Below are 24,119 nucleotides of genomic sequence, written 5' to 3'. Positions count from 1 at the left end.
ATTCACACCACCAGCCTTGGGATAATGGAGCCAAAGCAAAGGGAGAGGCTTGACAGTTCAGAGATCTTCCTGGGAGAGGAGGAAGGGTAAGGTTCACCCAGTGCCTGACTGAAGTTTGCAGGAAGGCAAGTTGGCTGGACATTTTCTGGGGCAGGGTGGGGTATGGTGATACAGGAATGTAGGAAGAGGCTTCCCTTTTCCACCCACCATCTGGCAGCTCTTTTGTACTTCACCTCCTCACTGCCTTAAAACTTGGCTCAGAAAAAAATGGGAAGACAACCAAATACTCATCAATACAGAACTAGTTAAATAAACTCTGTATGTAGGAATATGCATTCATACAAGTTCATGTTATACAGCTGATAAGAAGGATGATGTTTTTCAAGCTCTACTTATGGATGTTGAAAGATGTCTGTGGCTTACACATTGATATGCAGTGTCCAATCTCAGTTACCTAAAATTATACATACCCAAAGATTCTCACATGCACGGATATAAAGGGAGTAGTTTGGAAGTTTGAGAATGAGATTTTAAAGATTTTCATTTTCTTCTTTATAATTGTCTGTATTGTCCAAATTTTCCACAAAAAAACATATGCTGTAATTTCTAACTTTTTTCAGTTCTTATTATGTGTCAGGCACATGGATTTTCTTTCACATGGATTATCTCCTTCCTAGTGAGGCAGTTCTATGCCTTTTCACGTTACAAATGTAGAAAATGAGGCACAGAAAGGTTAATACCAAGGTCACACAGCTAGTGAATGACAAAGTCAAATGTTGTTGAAGGATTAAATGAATTATGCAGATACTTGCACACAGTAGGGACACAGTCATTCTTGGCACACAGTAGGGGCTCAGTAACTGAGGATTATTATTAGTATTTATCACACTGCATTTTCTTATTGAATGTCTCATCTGTTCCCCTGCTGTGATGTGTGAAAGGCTTAAAAATAGGATCTGAGCATTATTATCTCAGAACCTCCCCCAGCGTCTCTCAGAGAGAGCACTCATCAGATACGTATAAAAGAGTAAGCAAATGAATTAACGGACAAACGTCCACAGTTCTATATATTTTCCCAACTACACTGCATGGGTGGCTGTCTCCTTGTCCCAGCTGGATTGCACACGAGTTCAAGGACAGTCTCTCCTTTCCTCTGGCCCCCATTATGGTTTGGGGCAGACCAATAACACAAGCAGGGGATCAAATGTTGTGGCTGCCTATGGACCCTCCCCATCACAGCTGCTGTGGCAGATCCCAGACAGTACCCCAAAATGGCTGTAGGTGGAACAGGTACCAGGTCCACAGCCTCCCATAAGCTATTTTTCTTCCAGCTCCATGTCAAGTACACAGAGAGGCTGAATCTTGCCTGGGGTCACAAAGCAGTTGGTGGCAGGGGTCCTGTGCCTCCTATATCACCTGGTCTGTGCTGCTGTGTCTGTAATACCCGTATTTCTGTATAAACTCACAATGTGAGACAGTGGGAAAAGAGCACATTTTTAAGTCAAAATGTTTAATCATGATGCAAGAGGCTGGGGGCACTTTGGGACAGTAGCAGGAAGAGAGCAAGGCCCAAATGCTTTGCAGAATCCCAGGATCCCAGGGCAGGGCAGGCAGTAGGTTCCCACCCCCTATTCAGAGGAGGAGACAAAGGGCCAGTAGTCTTGCTCTAGCCTTCCTCGTCATGAGGAATATCTTTTTAGGCTGCCTCAGAATACCCAGCCCTGCCTACCTGGAGAATGCAACAGAGCATGACTAATTTGTTAGAGCCTGGGTGATCTGCTGGGCAGAAGGAAGGAATAAGGAGAGAGCCTGGTAGAGCGGGACACCACCAGAAGACATGGCTAAACCATGGTAACCAAGTCCTAAGGAAGGGAAGCCTGAGTCAGAAGTGGAGGGAACGAGAACTACACTAGTCCGTTTCTGTGGGCTGGGACTAGGGTTGCAACATTGTTCACTGAACCTCCTTCCTGATGCTGTCCTTTCCTCACCCCTTGCAGGCAGCAGGTCAGGCTGGGTGTGGTAGAGAAGAGAGCCCCCCGGGAAGTCCAGCTACCAGAGGCTCGGGAGCAGAAGCAATGTAAGTAAACAGGAGAAAAGAGAGGGCACCCAGGGCCGTGACCTCAGAGCAGGGTTTTTGTTCTGTGGAAGAAATGGAATGGAGTCAGCTCCACCCTTTTCACCACCTCAGCCTCAGTCAAGGCCTATCCCCCCTCCCGAGGTGTCCATCAGAGGCCTATAGTATTCATGAGTACAAGGAGATCACCCCTCTCCAACCCCTTGTGTGGGCTTCCCCCAGCCGGTCTGGTAGAGATAGGTGGGGGCGTAATAGAGGAGTCCCTACCTGGCGTTCCATCATGGAAATGGTAGAGTCTGCCCAGTCCTGGGATAAGAGTTGGCTGTGAAAACGCATCTTAGCTGCAATGGCCTCCACTAAGGAGAGAGAGAAAGTGGGTTGGAGGAAGGCAGATGTTGGAGATTTCTCAGGCTCCCAAAGAAGGAAAGGGAATGTCTCATGGACCCTGGGGTATAGGAGGGTAGGTGGGTGGCAGGTGGGAATGGGATGTTATCTCATCCTGCTTGCTATTCCTTGAGCTGAAGACTGTCCCTGGGGCCCAGAGAAGTGAAAAGGCAGCTTGGGGGTCACTCAGTGGGTGGGAGAAGGCAGAAAGTCCCAGGCTGGGGGGATGCTCTGAATGCAGGAGATGGACCAGCATGGACCAAAGAGCTGACCCCTTCCCTCTCAAGCTGAGCCAGTCTCGGGGACTGGGAGCAGGTGGAGCGCACTCACTGAGGCAGGGGTTGTGGGAGAAGGAATCTCCCAGCCGCTCACACTCCTCCTGCAGGTTGCCACTGCCTCGGCAGGTGCAGCTTAAGGCAACGCTGGTGCTGACGTTGCTGACAAAGTTGGGAGTCATGGCAGTCCCTGTAGGGTGAAGAGAGGATGGTCAACTTTAGCTCCCACCCTCTCCCACCAGTCTCAGGACCACACCATCTGGGTTCAGCCTCCAGAGCATTTTCACTGCAAGAGCTCCCTACACATGCCCCCCAGCCTCACCAATCAGCCCCATGTAGGCTCGCAGACATCTGGACTGATCTGTTGCACAGGTCCCTAGGATGTCCATGGGATGGCAGTGGGTCTGAAAATCCGCCAGGCGCGATCTAGAAGAAGGGAATTTTAAGAGACCCCGTTGAGGATCTGTCCTGCAGCCTTCACCTTGCTGCCCCTTTAGTTGACATGCCCATCTTAATGCCAAATCCTCCCCTGCATTTCAGAGCCTTGTTCACAGCTTCCTCCATGAAGCCTGCTCCTGTCACAATTAAATGCACTATCACCCTAGCCTCCACAGCATATCACTTTGAATTTGCTCTCCACAATCCCTAATTATGAGATATCAAGCAGCTTCTTTAACCTCAGCTTCCTCGACAGTAAATAGAGATGAAAACAGCACTACCTTGTGGATTTTTGTGCGGATGAAAAAGAGACTGCATGTATCGCATTTAACATAGTACTTGGTGTATAGTAAACTATTCAGTAAATGTTAAATATTGTTATTTTTAACACTCACCCTACAATAGCTAAAGCTGGTTATCTTTAGGTGATAGAATCATGAGTATATTTTTCTGTACATATTTCTGCCGTTTTCCATTTGGCCTTGTGTTAGATTGGTGGATTAGTTCTCTGTCGTCCCACTCAATCGTAAACTCCTTGAAGGAAGGGACATTATCTTAGTCATCTAGTCCAGCACTTGTTATGTAATAGTACCAGCTACCAGCTTGATAACAGGCAGCACAGCACAGCCTTTAGGAACACAGACTCTAGGCCAGACCTTCCTTCATCCCAAATCTCATTAACAAATCTGACTCAGCACCTAGGTGAATTTGAGCAAGCTATTTAAACTTTCTCCGCTATGGTTTCTTCATTTGTAAACTGAGGATGATAAAAAAAAAACACAGCATCTGTTTTACAGGGTTCTTGTGAAGTTTAGATGGGTTAATACATGCTAAGTACTGAAACAGTACTTGGCCCATAGTAAGTACTTAGCCTAAGTATTATGATTATTGAGAGCTCTGACTATGTAATATTTACAGAAGAGGAAGTGGGACTCAGAGAGGTAAAGTAACTTTCCCAAAGTTACAGAGAAGTGATAGAACTAGGTTGCAAAACAAGGTTGGTGTGACTCTGTCAACAAATATCACTTAAAAGGATAATAACTTCAGTTTTGTGAGAGTTTGTCCTGAGAAGGCTAAGGAAACAGAGACCAGAGTTTTGCTTAAAAAAATGTATCAGACACCTTATAAATTTTGATGTCCGTTGATTTGGTTATGCCATTTGTAGCAACACAATCTAAACAGTAATTAGATTTGCGCATGAAGATTAATGAATAAGAATGATATTTATTGCAGCATTATGTATAGCAATAAAGAAAGGAAACTAAATATCTAAAAATAGAAGGACAAATAAAGTATGAGGCATCCATAAAATGAAATACAACGTAGGCATTTAAAAATCAAGTTACCAGGGGGAGGGTATAGCTCAGTGGTAGAGTGCATGTCTAGCTTGCATGAGGTCCTGGGTTCAATCCCTAGTACTGTCATTAAAATAAGTAAATAAATAAACTTGATTACCTCCCTCCACCAAAAAAAAAAAAAATCAAGTTGTCAAAGGCCAGAAAATGCAAAATAAACACTACCATTTACTGAGTGCTTACTCTATACCAGTAAACTAACTCTCTTCATAAATTATGCAATTTAACTCTCACCAGAATCCCATGAGATCTGCATTACAATCCCAATTTTTACACAGGACTAAGTGGAACCTTAAGTGATAGAATTTTAGGTTAAGTGATGGGCTCAAGGTCACAGAGACCCAGGATTTAAATTCCAGTCTGACTTCAGAGCCTGTCTTCATGAACTCTGTTCCATACTGCCTCCATCTGAAATGTTCACCAGATGCATACCATAAATGAAAAACAAAAACAAAAACAAAACTATACAAATATAGTCCCAGAATGTCTGATTTTGTTTATTTGTATAAGAGGGAAAACAAACAAACAAACTAGAAGGAAATCCTCCCCAAAGTATGGTAGATTACCTTCTAGTGACAGATTTTGGGTGATATTTTTACACATTTTAATATTTTCTAAAGTTTTCACACAAAGGAGAAAAAATATGTATGTATATATATATACTATACATTCTTTTTGAGAAAAGAGTTTCAGGAGGTATCGAAGGTAGATAGTGGTGAAGTCGGTCCGTGGGCCCTGGCGGGGGTCAGCCGGGCACAGGAAGGCGGCCCGGAAGGAGTGGCGCCCACCCTGCCCGCCCGCACCCAGCACCCCGCACCTGCACAGCGGGTCGGCCAGGCAGAGGCGCCGCAGCTCCAGGCAGTTGCGGGGCTCGGAGGGCAGCGCGCAGCCGGGGGCGATGGTGTTGCGCCGGCGCTGCCCGCAGCCCTGGTCGGTGGGCGCGCACGGGCAGAGCAGCAGGCCCTGCGCGTGAGGCTCCGACGCCTTCTCGAAGAAGGCACGTAGCTGCCCTTGGCAGGCGTGGCGCTGGCAGCGGGACCCGGAACACGCCTCCCCGTAGGCCTTGCGCAGCCGGTCACACTTGTCATTAAGAGTGCACAACATGGCGAACTTGAGGCAGAGATCCGAGTCTAGGGGAGAGGGACACCAAGTCAGCGGTCCTCTCTGTAAACCTGCAGCCCAGCCGCCCTGGGAACTCCGGCAACCCTCTGATTTAAGGATGGTAGTCGGGGTAGGAGGAAAGGGAAGACTGCCCGGAGGAAGGCCACTCCACACTCCTAATCCAGGGCGCTCCCTCTACCCACAAACTATATCTGCTCCTCATCATGACTAGGTTAAAAAAACAAAAAACAAAAAACACCTCCATATACATCTAACACATTTACCTAGAATTCAAGCAGCCAGAAAACTCAAATAACCAAAACCCTTTCCTCAGTCCTATGCAGTGAGTGAGAGAAAATCCCTACTCCCAGAAAGCATAACCTAGAGGCCCTACAACATTCTAAAGTACTTTTTGAATGGTCCCAAACAGATGCAACCAAATTCTATTTAGGATTTTCATTTTGTATCTGTCCATTGTGCTCAGTTTTAATATCACCTGCCCATCTTTCATTGATTGATACATGCATAAACATTCTCCATACTCTGAATCTTAGAAAACTACAGTGATATGTCTATTAAGAGAATATTCCAGCAGCCAGAACAAGGGAGTAACTGGAACAGGTTATTCCCAGATTCCCTGTAACTAAGAGTTTGTTATGTATAAATCTTCACACTTTTCTCTCAAAATTCTAGTAATTCCAACAAAGCACACATCTCTCTCAAAAAGACAGTGCTTGTGTGTGTTCTCTTCCAATTAACACAACAGCCTCACTTTCCTGAAAAACATGCATCATAGTACTTGGCAGACAGATGACTCCCCACCCTCAGTCACCCCTGAGGAGTCACATTCTCTCTCACCATTTTCCCTGCCCAACACCTCACCCATCCCATTAAAATGGTTGAAAACAAGCAATTTCCTACTCTTTAGGGACAAAAGGCTGCTTTCCTGGCTGCCTTGAATGTGTGTAAATACTCCATTTCAGCACATTTTTTTCTGGGACTGCTGCCACTCCCACCAAACCCTTTGCAGAGACCCATCTTTTGGAACCAGGGAGCCCTAATTGGCTCTCTTCAAATGTCTCCCTAATAACTATTGCTCTTTGTTGACTCGTGAAACTAGACTACGCCTCATAGCTCAAACTTGCACCCTGAGAGTACTTCTTTAGTTAGCCAGCAGGCTAGAACTCTCCCCAGCCATGCTCCCAGCTTGTGTTCCTTACCAGCCACCCTTCTCAGGGTCCAGCCCCCCTCCCACACCTGAGCCCCAGGTTGCCTCCACACCTGGTTTGAGCATGTTTAGTTTGCTGAGATCCATTTTCCAAGGTTTTCTGGTCACTGTGTCTTCATAGGGGGAGACATCCAGCTCATAGTCACCTAGAGAGAAAGGTGGGGAGCAGCAGAATCCTGAGCACTGGGCTGGGGGTGGGGGCAGGAGGGACTGAGACTGCTGGGTCAGACCTCAAAGCCCTTCAGGGGAAGGGAAAAGGCAGAGTCTCTACCTAACTAACTGCATGCTGGGTAGAGGTAAGAAAAAAACATGACCATAAAGATATAGGCTGGGCTCAATGAATAAACTGGGTTTAATGATAAGAATAATACAGCTATCACTGGATGAGCACTCTGTGCTAGGTACTGTGGTGTAAGTGAAAAATATATTCAATCTCAGTTAGTCTTCCTAGAAGTTTCTGGGTGAGTAAGAAGAAACTGAGGATGAGAGAGGTTAAAGCACTTGCTCAGGCTCATATAAGCTAATATGTGGAACTGGGATTTGAAACCCAGATTATCTGATTCCAGAGTCTCTGCTCCTGACCACTAAACACACTGCCTGTGGGCACATAAGCGGGCAAGGGGACTTGTTTTCTCTTGGTACTAGAGAAGGGGCAGTGGTGGACTGTGTTCCAGGCCCGACCACTTGGCTATGGAGATGCATCACATGCCGAGGAGAAAGAAATGAGACCAGGTCTGGAACTGAATTTGACTGAGAAAAGCAGAGAAGGCTTAAAAAAAATAAACTTAAAAAGAAAATTAAAAAAAAAGAAAAGCAGAGAAGGAAGAGGCAATGATCTCAAAGGAAACAGCTTTCTCAGTCACCCTCATGGGGTTGTGAGCTCTTAAAAGGGACATACTAGGTCTTATAAAATCACTGCATAGCTCATACACATGGTAGGTGCTCAATAAATGTTGGTTAATAAATCTTGTTTGAAGGGAGAGGTGAGCTTGCAGGGATGTCACCCAATGGGCCTTTGTGAATGTATGTTTAGGAGGGAAGGGATATGGATGATATCAAGCAAACAGGAAAGGATGGTTTGGATACTTGGGAAAACCTGGGAGCTCCCAAGGGAAAAGGAGGGGGGAGACAAGTGGATTCAGGGAGATGTCTCACAGGAAGTTCTGAAAGAGAGGTATTAGGATGAGGTGTGGGAAGCAGGGAACAAAGAGTATGGTGAACTCTATTAGTGTTTCCAGTTGCTTGCTGTGGGAGGGTTATACATCCCCGTCAGTTGCCATGTGATTTTCGGGCCCCCTGTGAGAAGACTCTACTTTTCCACCCAACTGCAAGGCCTGGCCATGTGACTTGCTTTGGCCTGTGAGTTGTGAGCTGAAGAGATGCAAATCATAACTGAACAGAAGCTTTCAGAACCATCACATGGTCCTGCTGCAGCCCTTTTCCCTCTACTATCCTGGCTCTGAAGAAGACAGTGGCGCAAATACAAAGCTAACTCAGGGAAGCCTGCAGCAGATGTGTAATATGAACAAAAGATACATCTTTTGTTGTTGAAAGCCAGAGATTCGGGGGTTGGTTGTTACTACACCATAACTTAGCAAATTCTTACCAAAAATGTAATTGGTATCTAGAAATGGAGTGCTGAAGTAACAAATGAAGATCTAAAATAAATGGTATTTGGCTTTGGGATTGGGCAGTGGGTGGTGAATAAACTGTTACTGGGGGCTGGGAAGATGGCAGCCCTCATTATGCAGTGGCAAAGCATTTGGTAAAATTGTTGTCTGCAGTAATTTGGAAGGAAGGTGATGTACTGAGTGAGCTTATACCTTAAAGGGAAGAAAGCAAGAAGCTGAAGATTACTAGTATGTCTTGACTGCTGATGGCTACATTTGGCAAGGTGCTACAAGAAAGAAGCAAGCTCAGAGAAGAACTGACGAGTTTACAATAGGGAGGAAACATAAAAGAGAAATATAGAAATTCTAGGACTTGCAGGGTCCTAGAGATGCAATTGCTTCTCATATTCAAATGGTAAAAGAGAAAACTGAAAAATGCTTTGAGTAATAAGGTTGATTACAATTCAGCCTTGGGGGTAAAGACCAATTCAAGTTTGTGGTATCATGCCCTTTGTGGAGATCTCTTATTGATTAAAATGGTATCCAATAAATCCTGCCAGTTGGATAAATGTGCTTAGGGAAAAAGACTAAGATAGTGGCTCTCTCGCAGAACCCTGATAAGGGTAAGGTACTTTTAATTAGGTCTCGAAAGAGACGCATGTCTTGGAAGGGATTATAGGAAAGGCTACTGGCACATGAGGTGACAGTCAAAGGTATAAAAAGCAATTATGTTTTGAGAGAGTTGTATTGCTAGCAGCCACCAGCCTGGATTAAAAGAGCTTCTGACTATTTGAGACTTAAGATGCTCCAACATTCCTCAGGTAGGAAGCAAGCTGAGAATGCTACTCAGTCCCTAAGGAGGTTGTAATTTCCAGTGCCCCTTTCAGATGTAGCCCAAGAAAATAATGGAAAAGAAAGGACATCCCAAGGGGCTGGTAAGCTCCTGGGCTTTTTGCTCCCCAGTGGAGCAAAAGCAGGTCCTTATTAGAGAGTAATCCCTACTCCCAGGGAGGATTCATGTAGCAGGACTTCAGAACTGCTATGAATCAATGCTGTGTGCCTCCAATTACTCCCCTTTCTAACTGAGAGAGTTTGCTGTGCTTCTCCTGTCCCTGTTTCATTACTGTATATTAAGTACAGATGGGATGTAGGTGACTTTTCAGTCGACAGGCTTCCAGATTAAGAGGAACCACATCCAGACCCGATACAGAAATTATCACAAGATCCTAGACTTGGAGCCCGATGTCCTGCTTGGACAGAACTCTTAGGGCACCTTCCTTAGAAAGTGGGTTGGTATATTTTGCTTGTGGAAGGGAGGAAAATGAATGTTTTGACCAAGAGATGGACTATGGTAGATTGCATTATTGTTTCCAATCATTTTGGCTTCTCTGTAAAAGTACACATCCTCATTTATGACCATGTGATTTTCAGTGTGTTCTGTGAGAGGAGTATACTTCTCCTTCCTACTGATGTCATGCAATTTGCTTTGTCAATGGAATGTGAGCAGAAGTATTTTATGTAACATCTGAGCAGAAGCAATTAGAGGCACCACATGGTTCTGCCATTGCTTATTTCCCTCTGCCATGAGAAAGGAACATCCCAGGTAGAGGCTGCACCGGATCCCAGAATGAAGAGGACACATGACACAGCCAAGATGGAACATCAGCAAGAACTTGACCTTTGTTTTACAAGTCCCTGTTTTGTCATTGCAGCATAGTCTAGTAAAACCTGACTCGTCCAGAAAGGGATCTCTAGAGTCAGAGGAAACTCCACTTTTTGGCTCTTCCAGTGCCTTCTCTCTCTTATCATCTCCTGTCTGGTTAATGAGTACCCTCTCCATTAAAGGCTGGACCAGGACATTGCCTCCCAGTTTCTCTGAACTTATGGATTATGTTGTATTTGCAGCCTGTTTATGGGTTAAGACCATTTCCCTCCATTTGCTTGCTCTCTATACTCTTCTGTTTCAAGAGCTCACCAGGTTGGGCCTCAGCCTGGTTCAGAGCTCTGCCAAAAGGCAGCTACACATTGCCAGGTAAGAAAGGGGAAAGTAGCAAGAAGGGAGGGCACTGCTGTGGGGGCCCAAAAGGATACTGTCAATTCCTCCTTCTACTTCTTACTGATGTCAAATGCAGAGTTTCATTATCATCCCTATAAAAAAAAATCTATGTGGCCCAGATCCAACGGAATTTAAATATAACCCCCAACAGCCATCTTAGCCCACTCTAGGATGGGGCCTCACCAATGCTGCGGGCAGGGTGAAGAGTCCAGTAGATGTCCAGGCAGGAGGCTTGGTTCTTCATGCGCCGGTGGCAGGTACACCTCATTAGAGAGCTATTCCTAAGTTGCTGTGCTGCCTCCATACAATCTTCAGATATTGAAGGCTCCTCTTCAGAAGGTGATGGGATGCTTGTACTAGAGGCACAGGAATTCAGGTAGTGGTAAGTAGCATTGCAGATGGGATCGGCCTTGCACTTCCTCCTGGCCTGGATGCAGCTGTTCATGAGCCGGCCTTCTGTGGGGAGAGGGTCCCCTGTGGAGGGAGAGGGACCAGATGAGGCTCACATAAGGTCAGAGTAGCTGTCTGGGAGTACCAAGTCATAAGGCAGGGAGAGGGGTTCTGAATGAACTCTTTAGCAGGAAAGGCTTAGGGTAGCACAAAGGCCTTTAGGAAGAAGTGGGGAGAAAGAAGTCCAGCAGGAGGGAGGAGTCTGCAGCTGTCACAATCTGGACAGAACAGATCAGGCTCAAGAAGAGGTGAGAGAGGCTGCTTAGCCTCCTGGGAGGGGGAAGGAGAAAGTTGTTTGAAGCTGAGCCTGATGACTCTGTCAGGCACAGGCAAGAAGGCCTGAGCAGAGCTATGCCATGGGCAGGGCTAGCATCATAACCAGAGCTGAGAATGTGCACAGGGGGTGCTAAATGATGGTCAGCAACAACTCTGAGTCTTCTACTAAAAGGCACTTAAAGACACCTTACAGTGGAAACTAGTTGGGGTTGGGGTGGGGAGTGTTTGTTGCTTCTTTCACTTACTCAGGGAAATCAAGGTTGGTTATAGCTCAGCCCTGGAGAAAGGCCCTGCATCCTAGGACTTAGGATTCCTATCAAGGGGTAACGGTTTTTCTAGGCAGAAAGTCTAGGAGTCATTCATTATTTAAAAAATATTTTACTTATTTATTATTGTGTTGGTTATTTTGGGCGGGGAAGGGAATTAGGTTTATTTATTTTTAGAGAAGGTACTGGGGACTGAGCCCAGGACCTCTTGCATGCTAAGCGTATGCTCTACCTCTTGAGCTATACTCTCCCCTCTTAGGGGTTATTCTTAATTCTTCTCTTTCATTCACATCCTATGTTCAATCCAACAAGTCCTGTCAACTACACTGCATATCTAGAATCTGTCCACTTCTCTACACATCCATCACCACCTCCTTAGCTTAAGCTACCATTAACTTTTGTCTGAACTAGCCAAGACTCCTTATTGGTCTCCCTGATTCCATCTTCCAAATTCATTCTTCCATACCATTCAGTCATCTTTTGTTTTCCAGCTTTATTGAGATATAACTGACATGTAACATTGTTTAAGTTTTAAGTGTACAATGTGATGATTTGATACATGTATATATTATAAAATGTTACTATAGTAAGACTAGTTAACTTCATTTCACATAATTACCATTTTTTAGTTGTTACATCTATCTTTTTTTAAGAAAATTTTTTTAGGTTGGAAAACATTTTTATTGAGGTAAAATTCACACCTGGTGATCGTTTTGAAATGTATGGAAATAGCAAATCACTATGTTGTACACCAGGAACATAATACTGTAAATCAATTATACTTCAAAAACAAGCAAACAAACTCATAGGAAAAGGTGGTTACCAGAGGCAGGGGGGAGGGGGAGGGAGAACTGGATGAAGGCAGTCAAAAGGTACAAACTTTAATTATTTTAAAAAGAAAAAAATATATGCAACATAAAATTAACCATCTTAAAGGATACAATTATATGGCATTTAGTACATTCACAATGTTGTACAACCATCACTTCTGTCTAATGCCAATACATTTTCATCACTCCAATAGGAATCCCATACCAATTAAACAGTCACTCTCCATTCTCCCTTCCCCCTAGACTCTGGCAACTACTAGTCTGCTTTCTGTGTCTGCAGATTTACCTATTCTAGATATTTCATGTAGATGAAACCATAAAATATACACTCTTGCATTTGGTTTCTTTCACCTAACATACTGTTTTCGACGTTCAAACACATTGTAGCATATATCAGTACTTCATTCTTTCTTATGAATAATATTTCATTGTATGGCTATACATACCATATTTTATTGATCTATACATTAGTTGATGGACATTTGGGTTGTTTGCACCTTTTGGTTATTGTGAATAGTGCTATTGGGAACATTCATGTACAAGTATTTGCTTGAATACCTATATTCATCTCTCTGGGGTATATACCTAGGAGTGGAATTGCTAGGTCATATGGTAATTCTATATTTAACTTTATGATGAACCATCAAACTGTTTTTCACCATGGCTGCACCATTTTACATTCCTACTAGCAATGCACGAGGGCTCCAATATCTCTACACACTTGCCAACTCATGATTTCTGTTTTTTGCTCTGTTTCTATAGCCATCCTCTTGGGTGTGAAGTGGTATCTCATTGTGGTTTTCATTTGCATTTCCCTAATAACTAAAGGTATTGAGCATATTTTCATGTATTTTTAGTCATTTATATATCATGTTTGATAATAAATTAACTGAAATATAACATATAGAAAAATACATGAATCAAAAATACATAGTTCAACCATATATAAAATAAATTTTAAAAAATTTCTTCTGTGTAGCACAGCGAACTATATTCAACATCTTGTAGTAATCTATAATGGAAAAGAATATGAAAACGAGTGTATGTGTGCATATGTGTGACTGAAACATTATGCTGTACACCAGAAATTGACACATTGTAAACTGACTGTACTTCAATTAAAAAAATGTTAAGTTCAACGAATTTCAAATTATATATATATGTGTAACCAGACCCCAGATAAAGGACCAGAACATTATCAGCGTCCCAGAAGCCTTCTGCCAGTCACTATCTTCCCAACAAAGCCAATACAATATCTTGATTTCTAGCATGAGAGATTAGTTTTGCCTATTTTTCAATCATGCAACATGTGCTTTTGGTGTCTTGCTTCTTTTGCTCAATATTAACGTTTCTGAAATATATCCACACTGTTAAGTATAGTTGTAAAGCTTATTTTCATTGCTTTATAGCGTTTCATTGTGAATCTAACATAATTCTAATGCTGATTAACATTATATGGGATCACCTCTTAAGAATTATAAATCATATCATCTCATGTCTCTGCTTTAGTCCCTCCAACAACTTATACTGCACTTAGGTTAAGATACAGTTTATGTGCCCTGGTTACAAAGGCTTGTAAAGACTTGGTCCCTGCCCACCTCTCTAACCTTACCTCCTGGTTCTCTCTTCCTCTCCCACTTCCCTCCATCTGCACTGGCCTTCTTTCTTTTCTTTTTTTTTTTTAACTTTTTTTTTTTTTTGTGGAGGAGGTAATTAGGCTCATTTTTGGAGGCTGTACTGGGGATTGAACCCAGCACTTTGTACACACTAAGCGTGCACTCTACCACTTGAGCCATACCCTCTCCCCGGCCTTCGTTTTGGTTGCCATTGAATAGACAAGCTTGTGTTCGCCTTAGGGTTTTTGCCCTAGCCTTTCTGCCTGGAATGCTCTTTCGCCTGATTTTCACGTGGCTGGCCCCTTTTGGTAATTCAGTTCACAGCTTAAATGTCATCTTAGAAAGGCCATCCCCAGCCAACAAATGTAAAATAGCCCCCAGGTACTCTAACACATTGTTACTCCAATTCTCTGCATAGCACTTATCACTACTTGATTTTTTTTTTAACTTGGTTTTTTTTATCTCTCCAGCTAGACTTGGTGGCTATCTTACCAATACTCTTTTGCCAGTACCTAGTGCTTATTCTTTGTAAGCTCCTACTAACATTTAAAAAACAACCAGATAACAGAGGCATTCTGTGAGCCACCACTATCACTTCTTCTGGGCCCCTTCCCTCTACTTACAATCAAAGAGTTCCAGGTCCCTCTCTCTCTCCCTCTTCAGAGTCTTTAAAATGTAGACTTCTGAGCCCCAGCCCCAAACTACCGAAATCAGAATCTCTGGTGATAAAGCCTGGGAATCACTGGAGAGGCACTCTGAAGTTTGAAGATTGATGCCATATCCAATGTGTAAACAAAGACAAGATTAGTAGTACTGTTTTCTCCCTTTGCTTCAGGCTCCAATATGCCTCAGCATGACATAGTTATCCTTTTACTTAAAAACTTTCATATTCTGTTCACCATGGATTCTTTGGCATTAATTTTGATTTTTAAAAGTATTTCATTAAAATATTCTTTATTAACTGCTGAGTTTCTTGGGACCCCCCCCTTCCCCCAACACTTTACTCATCTCACCTTAGTCCCAGCCCAACCTAAGACAATTTACTTCACATTCTGGACCTTATTTTTCCAAATGTAAGATGAAGGGATTGGATTAAACCAGAGTTTCTCATTGCAAGGGATGGGGAAGAGAGAGTATACCCCCTTTTTGGGGGTATATCAGAATTTCTAAGGGAATATGTGGTTCAAAAAAGCATATATGACAATTTTATATGTAGAAGATGAAAAAATTTTTTCTGAAATTTCAAATGTTACTCAGGGAAAGCATGAGGTTTTTATCTTTACCAAAAAGGGTACATGGACTTAAACAGTTTGAGAAATGCTAAATGTTTAAGATGTTACTGCTGTTAGGTACCCAATAAAGTGCTTGCTGAAAGAAATGTAGCGGGTCCGAGTCTCACTGCTTTAACTGGACTAAATACTGAGTCATAATCCTTTTCGAAAGGAAACCTCTCTAATTTCTTAGCTGATAGTTCACCAAGTTGGAGCGAACAGTGGTAGATTAGGGGCACTGCAGCTCAACAAAAGAAGGTGGGTGTCATGTTAAATTTCATCATAATAGGGTAGAACTTGTTCCTTTAAACCGGTTATGAGGAAGGTGTTTAAAGTTTACCCCTAGTCCTGACATGCAACCATACTGTTAGGGTTAGTGAAATTTCCTAGGCAGTCAAATCAGATCAGTGATGTATTGCTGCCCTGATTTACTGATGAAGCCAGTCTGGACCGACCAGTCCTTTCTCACTTTCCTTTCATATCTGTCTCTCAGCCAGGACTGCATTTCTGCAGTACTACTACCTTGTGGACTGAGCTCACATGTAGATTGATGGTCTCTGCCTCAGGACTCACTCCAGTCAGGCTCTGGACAGGAGCCCTACAATGATATTTCATGTACCAATCCCACCCGCAAAGGCATGTTCCTTGGGGGAATGGCATACTTCTAAAACCAGGCTTGAACTATGTTCCACAAAACAGCTGTTGTGGATCTGTAACAGGGCAAGGCACTATGCTGAGAAGCTTGTGGTTCTAGAAAGGCTATCTTGCTCAATAACGACTTTTTGCTCCAATTAAAATAATAATAGAATAGATCCTAAAGAGTGGGGTTTGTTGATGGTGAGCAATATTCTCAACAACACAACTAAATAATGATATTGCTAAGTTCTGGGCAGCAGTTTTCAACCCTAATTTGTGACAAGTCAGTTTTAACAAAAACTTCTCTATCTTCATGCGTACCTAGTGCCCCCTTCCCAGTCCTTACAGGTAGTGAAGAGGTGAAGCCCCTGTGAAGCAACGGCAGTCCTGCTTCTGATTCTCCCAGCCTCCTAGAGATACTGTCTTGGTAGTTGCCTGGATGCGAGTTGTTCTGTGGCTGTGTAGATGCACCTCAAAAGAGGGAAGTGGGGGAACCGGGAATGAAGGGATGCTTGGGTGCCCTGGCCATGTCTGGCACTCAGTCTACAGGTTCAGACACGGGACTAGGCGTGAAACCCGGCCTCTTTGTGGCACTCTGGTCTTCCTCCTCTAGTTCCCTCGTCTCGGACAGACCGTCGCCCGGCCCCAGGCAGCGGTGTGGGGACTGAGCCCTCTCAGGGCAGCAGTACGCGGGCCCCGCCTACACGCTCCCCTTCATGCACCCCCTCCACCTTCGGCCCGGCAGCCGCTGAAGTGGTCTCCGCGGACTCACAGACGACACTCACCTGCTCCGAGCGACAGCGGCAGCGGCGGCGGCAGCAGCAGCAGCAGCAGGAGCGCCAGCGGCGGCGGTCGCGGGCTTCGGGGGCGCACCATGGCGGGGGGCGCACGCCGGGTGTCCGGGGCGCTTCTCTGGCACCTCGCGCTGGAGCTCTGAGAGGGGCTCCTCAGCCTGCGCCTCCCACCGCTGCCTCCTGCCCCTCCTCGGGCGCGCGGCGCCGACACTCTCCCACCAGGGTCCTGGGCGCCGCCCTCCAACTCCGAAGCGGACGGACGCACCACGCCGCGTCTTCTACTGGACGGCGACAGCGGCGGGGGAGGGGGCGAGAGAGGGCGCGCGCTCAGGAGCAGCCTGGGCTTGGGCGCGAAAGCGTGCTCCACCCTGACCTGCCCACCTGCTGTCGCCTGCCAGCTTCGCTTTGAGGAGGCTTTCTATTCAAGACACTGTGGAAGCTACTGCTGGAGATTCGCCATCTCCAGGGTCCAGCTATTTACCTAAAAAATCATCTTGTCTCACTTTCCGGAACCCTCTCCCCACTGCCACTAAGGAATCACCCCAATGAAATCTTGTAATAAATACGTATGTCCAAGTTATACGTACAAGGCACTTGCGTTTCTAGTATTTTTTTCTCTTATATTTGCCCATCTATGATTTCATTTCCCCTCATAAGTATCTTCAAGGGTGAGGTTCGGTTGTCATTAACCCCAAGATTCTGCAAGGATGGGCCCCAGAGAGGTGAAATGGCTTTGCTGGGAGCAGACCTGAAACTAGATCCCAGGACCTTTGCCAGACCAGACTCCTCTCAAAATTCAGCCCCGTCAGTATCATGAAGGATGATCCAAGGATTAAACTTCTCTCAGACTAAATTACGGAGATTTCCCAGGACAAAAGACAAGATCAATGAGGAAGGTGGCTGGAGAAGCCATTTAGGAGCCTCATCATCTTCAGATGATGCATTAGAGAGCAAGCTACTCTACCAGGATTAAACAGATAGGAGAAACCCAGGATTTCTACCCATAAAGGTAAGGGTAATTGTTGGACCTGGAGCTGACTTCCACCTGCTCCCAAGATAAAGACAGGCAGAATGACTTGGAAGAATGAGAACTAAGCAGTACTTACAGAGAGCAGAAGATAATAAAAGGAAGTAAAAGATTTCTTCCCCTAACCCTCCAACCAAGCCCTCCTCTACGTCCACAGACCACCTGGCAGAGGGCCAGGAGGGAGGGTACTGAGAAGTGCAATATAAACCTCTGAGATTTACTGGCTGCTGCTTCTGAATATGGCCATCCTGCTGTGGCCTCTGGGGGGCATTTACCGATGTAATCAGCCCAGAAAGAGAGTCATTCCAGCCAGGGGTGTAAATCACCCTTCAAAAAGCTAAGAGAGAGACATGCGGCCCTAGATAAGGAAGGAGACTGATGTGGCCTCTTGCGCCCTTTCCTCCCTTCTCCTGCCCAGGGGGAGCTGATTCCTGAGCTATAATGCACTTTAAATGGAGTTTGTGCTTGGTTTTAATCTATATCTGCCCTGCCAGTCTTACAGGAGAGATGTGAAAGTGAACATCTGGCTACTCAGCTTTTGTACAGGGCCTGTTTCCCCCAGCTCCACCCTACCCCTATGTATGCTTCCCAAGGCCCCCTCTCCAGTAAGGTTAGGAAACCTGTGGCTGGGGAGCTGATGGCCCCCACTTTCTGCTTCACTCTGGCAATAGTTTCAAAATGGGATTTATAAAGAAAAAGGTAACAATCTCAGGTGGTTGGGATGCTAGGAAGGGGCTGAGACCTATGCATCAACAAAGATGTGGGGTGCTCAGGTAGTATTACCTCTGCTCTCCTCTCCTTCAGCAACCAAGGCAAATCAAGTTTGGGGTAGGAGGGTAGGTTGGGAAAAAGCATTTGCTGACAGTGTTTACTCAGTGTTACTACTCAACGCTGTCCCCAAGTAATGGACAAGGAAGGCAGGAACAAGTCAAGCTGATGGGCTGAGAGCAATGCCCAACTTCACCTGTAAAAGGCCAGCCTCTTTCTGAGAGTAAAAGAGATGCTTGGAGCATATTTGTCTGGGCACTGAGGTGGAGAGCTTGACATCATTGGGCTTTTAATGAGGATTGGTAACCAAGGCTAGGGGAGGGTTGAGGAAGCCTATGCAAATAAATATGACTCCAAGACTAATATTGACAGCTCCTCCAGCACACTCTCTCCCTACCAACCATGTCCTCTGTGACTGCCAACACCTGCTAGATAAGCAGCATTGCCGTTGGGAACCTTGTGGATAATGACAAATGAGCCAATCCTTTCTACAAAGATGATGTTACTCAGCCATCATTCAATTCAATAATGTTTTTTGAGACTGATTATGGGTCCAGCTTTGTGCCAGGTGCAAAAATGATTAAAACACAAACTCTGCCCTGGGAGGGCCCTGTAATCCACTGACTGGGGCTCAAAGGTCCAAAGACTCTGTATTTTACTCCATTTTCATGTGTAATCTTGGTTTTCTGCCTTCTATCAAGCCCTCTCTCACTGTTGAGCTTAAATTCTTGCTGCTATCCTTAGCTAATCCAGGATGTTAGCAATGTAGTGAGTAACAGTTGACAGAACGAGATTTACAGACTGCTTGGGTTCAAATGCCATTTCCAATACACATTGGGTGATCTTGGGCATGTCACTTAATTTTTCTGGTGCTTCAGTTTATGTGTAAAATTACTAACCATATCTACTCCACATAACAGTTGTGAGGATTAAATAAGTATACATTGAGTAAAGGGTTTAGCTTAGTGTCTGGCACAAATAATATCATCCCGGGTGGTATGCTTGAGTTAATAATTCTGTGAACTTGGCCAGCCCCCATGACTCAACCTGCTGCTTTGCAGCTGGAGGCTACAGTTCTTCCTTTTGCTGAATATACTAGTGAGCCAGAGTGCTTGTAGGGATGGGAACAAAGAGAATTATTTTTTTTTTAATTGAAGTATAGTCAGTGTACAATATTGTGTCAATTTCTGGTGTACAGCATAATGTTTCAGTCATACATATATTCCTTTTCATATTCTTTTTCATTATAGATTACAATAGGATATTGCATATAGTTCCCTGTGCTATATATTATAAACTTATTTATCTATTTTATATACAGAAGTTAGTATCTGCCCTTCTTGAACTCCCAACTTATCTCTTCCCACATGCTTCCCCTCTGGTAACCATGTTTGTTTTCTGTCTCTGAGTCTGTTTCTGTGTTGTTTTTTTTTAATTTTTTAATGATTTATAATCATTTTACAATGTTGTATCAAATTCCAGTGTAGAGTACAATTTTTCAGTTATACATGAACATATATATATTGTCACCTTTTTTTCTCCATGAGCTACCATAAGATCTTGTATATAGTTCCCTGTGCTATACAGTATAATCTTGTTTATCTATTCTACAATTTTGAAATCCCAGTCTATCCCTTCCCACCCTCCACCCCCCTGGCAACCACAAATTTGTATTCTATGTCTATGAGTCTATTTCTGTTTTGTATTTATGCTTTGTTTGTGTGTTTGTTTGTTTGTTTGTTTGTTTTAGATTCCACATATGAGCAATCTCATATGGCGTTTTTCTTTCTTTCTGGCTTACGTCACTTAGAATGACATTCTCCAGGAGCATCCATGTTGCTGCAAATGGCATTATGTTGTCGGTTTTTATGGCTGAGTAGTATTCCATTGTATAAATATACCACCTCTTCTTTATCCAGTCATCCATTGATGGACATTTAGGCTGTCTCCATGTCTTGGCTATTGTAAATAGTGCTGCTATGAACATTGGGGTGCATGTGTCATCCTGAAGTACGGTTTCTTCTGGATATATGCCCAGGAGTGGGATTCCTGGGTCATACGGTAAGTCTATTCTTAGTCTTTTGAGGAATCTCCATATTGTTTTCCACAGTGGCTGCACCAAACTGCATTCCCACCAGCAGTGTAGGAGGGTTCCCCTTTCTGTTTCTGTTTTATAAATAAGTTCATTTGTGTCTTTTTTTTTTAAGATTCCACATATAAGTGATACCATGTGGTATATTTCTTTCTCTTTCTGGTTAACTTCACTTAGAATGACAATCTCCATGTCCATCTATGTTGCTGCAAAGGGCATAATTTTATTCTTCTTATGGCTGAGTAGTATTCCACTGTATAAATATACCACAATTTCTTTACCCAGTCATCTGTTGATGGACATTTAGGTTGTTCCCATGTCTTGGCTATTGTAAGTTGCACTGCTATGAACATTTGGGTGCATGTACCTTTTCAAATTAGAGTTCCCTCCAGATATATGCCCAGGAATGGGATTGCTGGATCATATGGTAAGCTTATTTTTAGTTTTTTAAGGAAAGAGAATAATTTTCTTTCAGTTTCATGCCTTAGTTTCTTGAGGGCAGAGGACTGTGTCCTATCTAAATATCTGTGCTACTTAGAACTGACAACCATAGAAAGGAATTGGTGTTTCCCTAACATTTGCCTGAACCAAACAGGGAAAGGAAATCCTCCATGCCTCCCACTTTATATGCCTAATAAGGAAAGGGAAATACTTCTTCCCTCTTGAAGAAGTCAGCTAGGTCCTGGGGCTGAGACTGCAACCAGAAGCAGTTTTCAGATTGAAAGGTTTCCATTCTTTATTACCTGACTTCATGATGAATGAACACCCATCCGTGCAGTGATAACCCTTACATAGCTTTGTGTGGATGTTCCTGGGCTGGGGCCTTAGTTCTGCCCTTAGCCTCATTTCCCAACCCAAGCTACCCTGTGGTCCTGACTTCTCAAGAACCTATAATTGAGACTTTTACAAATTTAACACCTAATACAGTACCAACTTAGAAAGACACATTGTTCATTGATGAGGATTTAGTAACAGCAAAATCCATTAAGGGCACAGACTCTGAAGCCATATTGCCTGGGTTCAAAATCTCAACTCCACCATTCACTAGTTGTGGGATCTTAAGCAAGTTACTCAGTCCCTCTGTTCATCAATTTCCTTATCAGTAAAACATGCATAATGAGTACTTGCCTTAAAGGACTGTTGTGAAAACTAGTGTGTATATATGTGTGTGTGTGTATATATATGAACTAATTTTATATATAGTATATATATATAATTATATACATTAGTTCATAAAGTTCATAAAGTCTTGCATGCAGTACACAACTGAAAAGTGTTAGCTACTATTATTGTTTTTGAAAATAATATGAATCACATCACACTATACCTATACAGTTGGAAGATATTACAAAAAATTATATGGGAAAATGTTGCCTTTTAGGTAAATATAATTTTCCACAAAAGAGGTATCTGATTAAGTTCTAGTTTTGTGTTTTGTAACTCCGAACTTCCACTTAAGATTACTGAACTGTGGTCAAAAAGAGAAAGAAAAATACCATATCACTTATATGTGAAATCTTAAAAAAATAAAAAAAAGACAAACGAACTTATTTACAAAACAGAAACAGACTCACAGACATAGAAAACAAACTTATTATTACCAGGGGTGGAAGGAGGTGGAAAGGGATAAATTGGGAGTTCGACACACTACTATACACAAAATAGATAAACAACAAGTTTATACTGTATAGCACAGGGAACGATATTCAGTATCTTGTAGTAACTTATGGTGAAAAAGAATATGAAAACGAATATATGTATGTTCATGTATGACTGAAGCATTGTCTGTACACCAGAAATTGACACAACATTGTAAACTGACTGTACTTCAATAAAAATACATATACAAAAAAAGAGATTACTGAACTGTGAACACATGTGCACCAGTCTTCCCAGGAGAGGGCTTTTGTTCTATCTTTCTGGAGAGAATTATTAGGAAATGACCCACTAGGGTGGGCAGTGAGTGGGGACCCCTCCTCACACTTGGCAGTGGAGGTGCTTTAAGCAGTTTCCTCCTCTGGAAACTAGGAGTGCTGCTTGGTGGGGGTAAGTGTGTGGAGTGGGAAAGAGAAACAGCATCTCTACCTAATGTAGCAGCAGCATTTCTCTCCCCCCCCGCCCCAGCCCTTCTGAGCTCTGACCTCAAGGACTCAGGGAGAAGGCCAGAGAGGCAGCTTCCCTCTGGACAGATGGACAAGCTAGGAGTGGAGGCTGCAGGCTCTGGTTGCTGGCTTAGAGAATACAGCAGTGCCCTCTGCTGTGAGGCATGCACGTGACACTCCTGGAGAAGAGCACTTGGGAACCTTGTGAAAATCAGTCCAGTGAGTCACTCAGGCACACTGGTGGGCTGCCCTATGGCTAGTGTCCTCCTTCCCTCCCTCCCACTCACTTTTAAAAAGTCTCCCTGCTGTAGAACCTGGGAAGATGTCATTTTTGTTTCTACTCTGTCTCGTTCTAGGCTTCAGAACCCTTTGTCCTTTTCTGGTCCAGAGCTGTCACTACTACTAAGTTAATGCCAGAGAATGACAATGTTTAGTCAATTCCACTGTCACCCAGGCCAAGTAGGGCTGTATCTTACTACGCAGATAAAAGCCTATTCACCCTAATGAGCTCTAAGGAAGGAAAGCCTGGGATAATACTGAAGAATGCAATTTTAAAACTCTCTCTGAAGTCTAACTGATCTTTGCTTGGTACTTTTCTTTTATTCCTATCTTCATATAGCACAAATCTCTACCTCAAACCATATTAAATTCTAAAGATGTTTTTGTGAGAGAAAAAACTTTGGAAAATGAGAAAGATCAAAACTCCTCTGAGCTGGTCTTTTGATTTTTGGCTCAGAGGAGGTCAAGGAGCAACTTTCTTTGGTCGTCCTGAATCCAGGTTCATCTGACGCCAGTTGCCTCCACCATGCCACCTAAGCTCAACCCCAATGAGATCCAAGTCGTACACCTGAGGTGCACTGGTGGGGAAGTCAGTGCCACATCTGCCTTGGCCCCCAAGATCAGTCCCCTGGGTCTGTCTTCAAAAAAGTTTGGTGATGACATTGCCAAGGCAACTGGTGATTGGAAGGGTCTGGGATGACAGTGAAACTGACCATTCAGGCCCAGATTGAGGTGGTACCTTCTGCCTCTGCCCTGATCATCAAAGCCTTCAAGGAACCAAGAGATGGAAAGAAGCAGAAAAACATTAAGAACAGTGGAAACATCTCTTTTGATGGGATTGTCAACATTACCCAACAGATGCAGCACTGATCTTTAGCTAGAGAACTCTCTGGAACCATTAAAGAGGTCCTGGGGACTGCCCAGTCTGTGGGCTGCAATATTGATGGCTGCCACCCTCACGATGTCATAGATGACATCAACAGTGGTGTGGTGGAATGCCCAGCGAGTTAAGAACTACAAAGAAAAATGATTTAACAAAGGGTTATCTGACAAGCAAAAAACAAAAAACAAAAAACAAAAAACAAAACTCCACTGAGGCTGTAGACAAGGAACTTTGGAGCTGAACTCAGACCCATCACCAACCTTAGAGAACGCTGATCATTTTGGTTTTCTGAACCTAGATACCAGAGT

At 43.7% G+C, this 24,119-nt stretch overlaps 1 protein-coding gene and 1 pseudogene across 1 annotated transcript; one reads left to right on the top strand and one right to left on the bottom strand.

Moving 5' to 3' along the window:
* Nucleotides 1–330: 330 nt before the first annotated feature.
* Nucleotides 331–17,702, bottom strand: GFRA3 (GDNF family receptor alpha 3). The gene is made up of 8 exons (XM_072956934.1): nucleotides 16,652–17,702; nucleotides 10,705–10,995; nucleotides 6,909–7,001; nucleotides 5,344–5,656; nucleotides 3,056–3,159; nucleotides 2,789–2,923; nucleotides 2,342–2,430; nucleotides 331–2,139 (listed from the first exon to the last, which is right to left on the bottom strand). The coding sequence occupies exons 1-8, from the start codon at nucleotides 16,740–16,742 to the stop codon at nucleotides 2,050–2,052; spliced, it is 1,206 nt and encodes a 401-aa protein (XP_072813035.1). The 5' UTR covers nucleotides 16,743–17,702; the 3' UTR covers nucleotides 331–2,049.
* A 5,683-nt stretch (nucleotides 17,703–23,385) lies between these two features.
* Nucleotides 23,386–23,939, top strand: LOC102534595 (large ribosomal subunit protein uL11-like; annotated as a pseudogene).
* The last annotated feature ends 180 nt before the right edge of the window (nucleotides 23,940–24,119 follow it).

Source organism: Vicugna pacos, chromosome 3 (assembly GCF_048564905.1).
Source record: "Vicugna pacos chromosome 3, VicPac4, whole genome shotgun sequence".
NCBI lineage: Eukaryota > Metazoa > Chordata > Mammalia > Artiodactyla > Camelidae > Vicugna > Vicugna pacos.
This window is presented reverse-complemented; position numbering and strand designations above follow the sequence as displayed.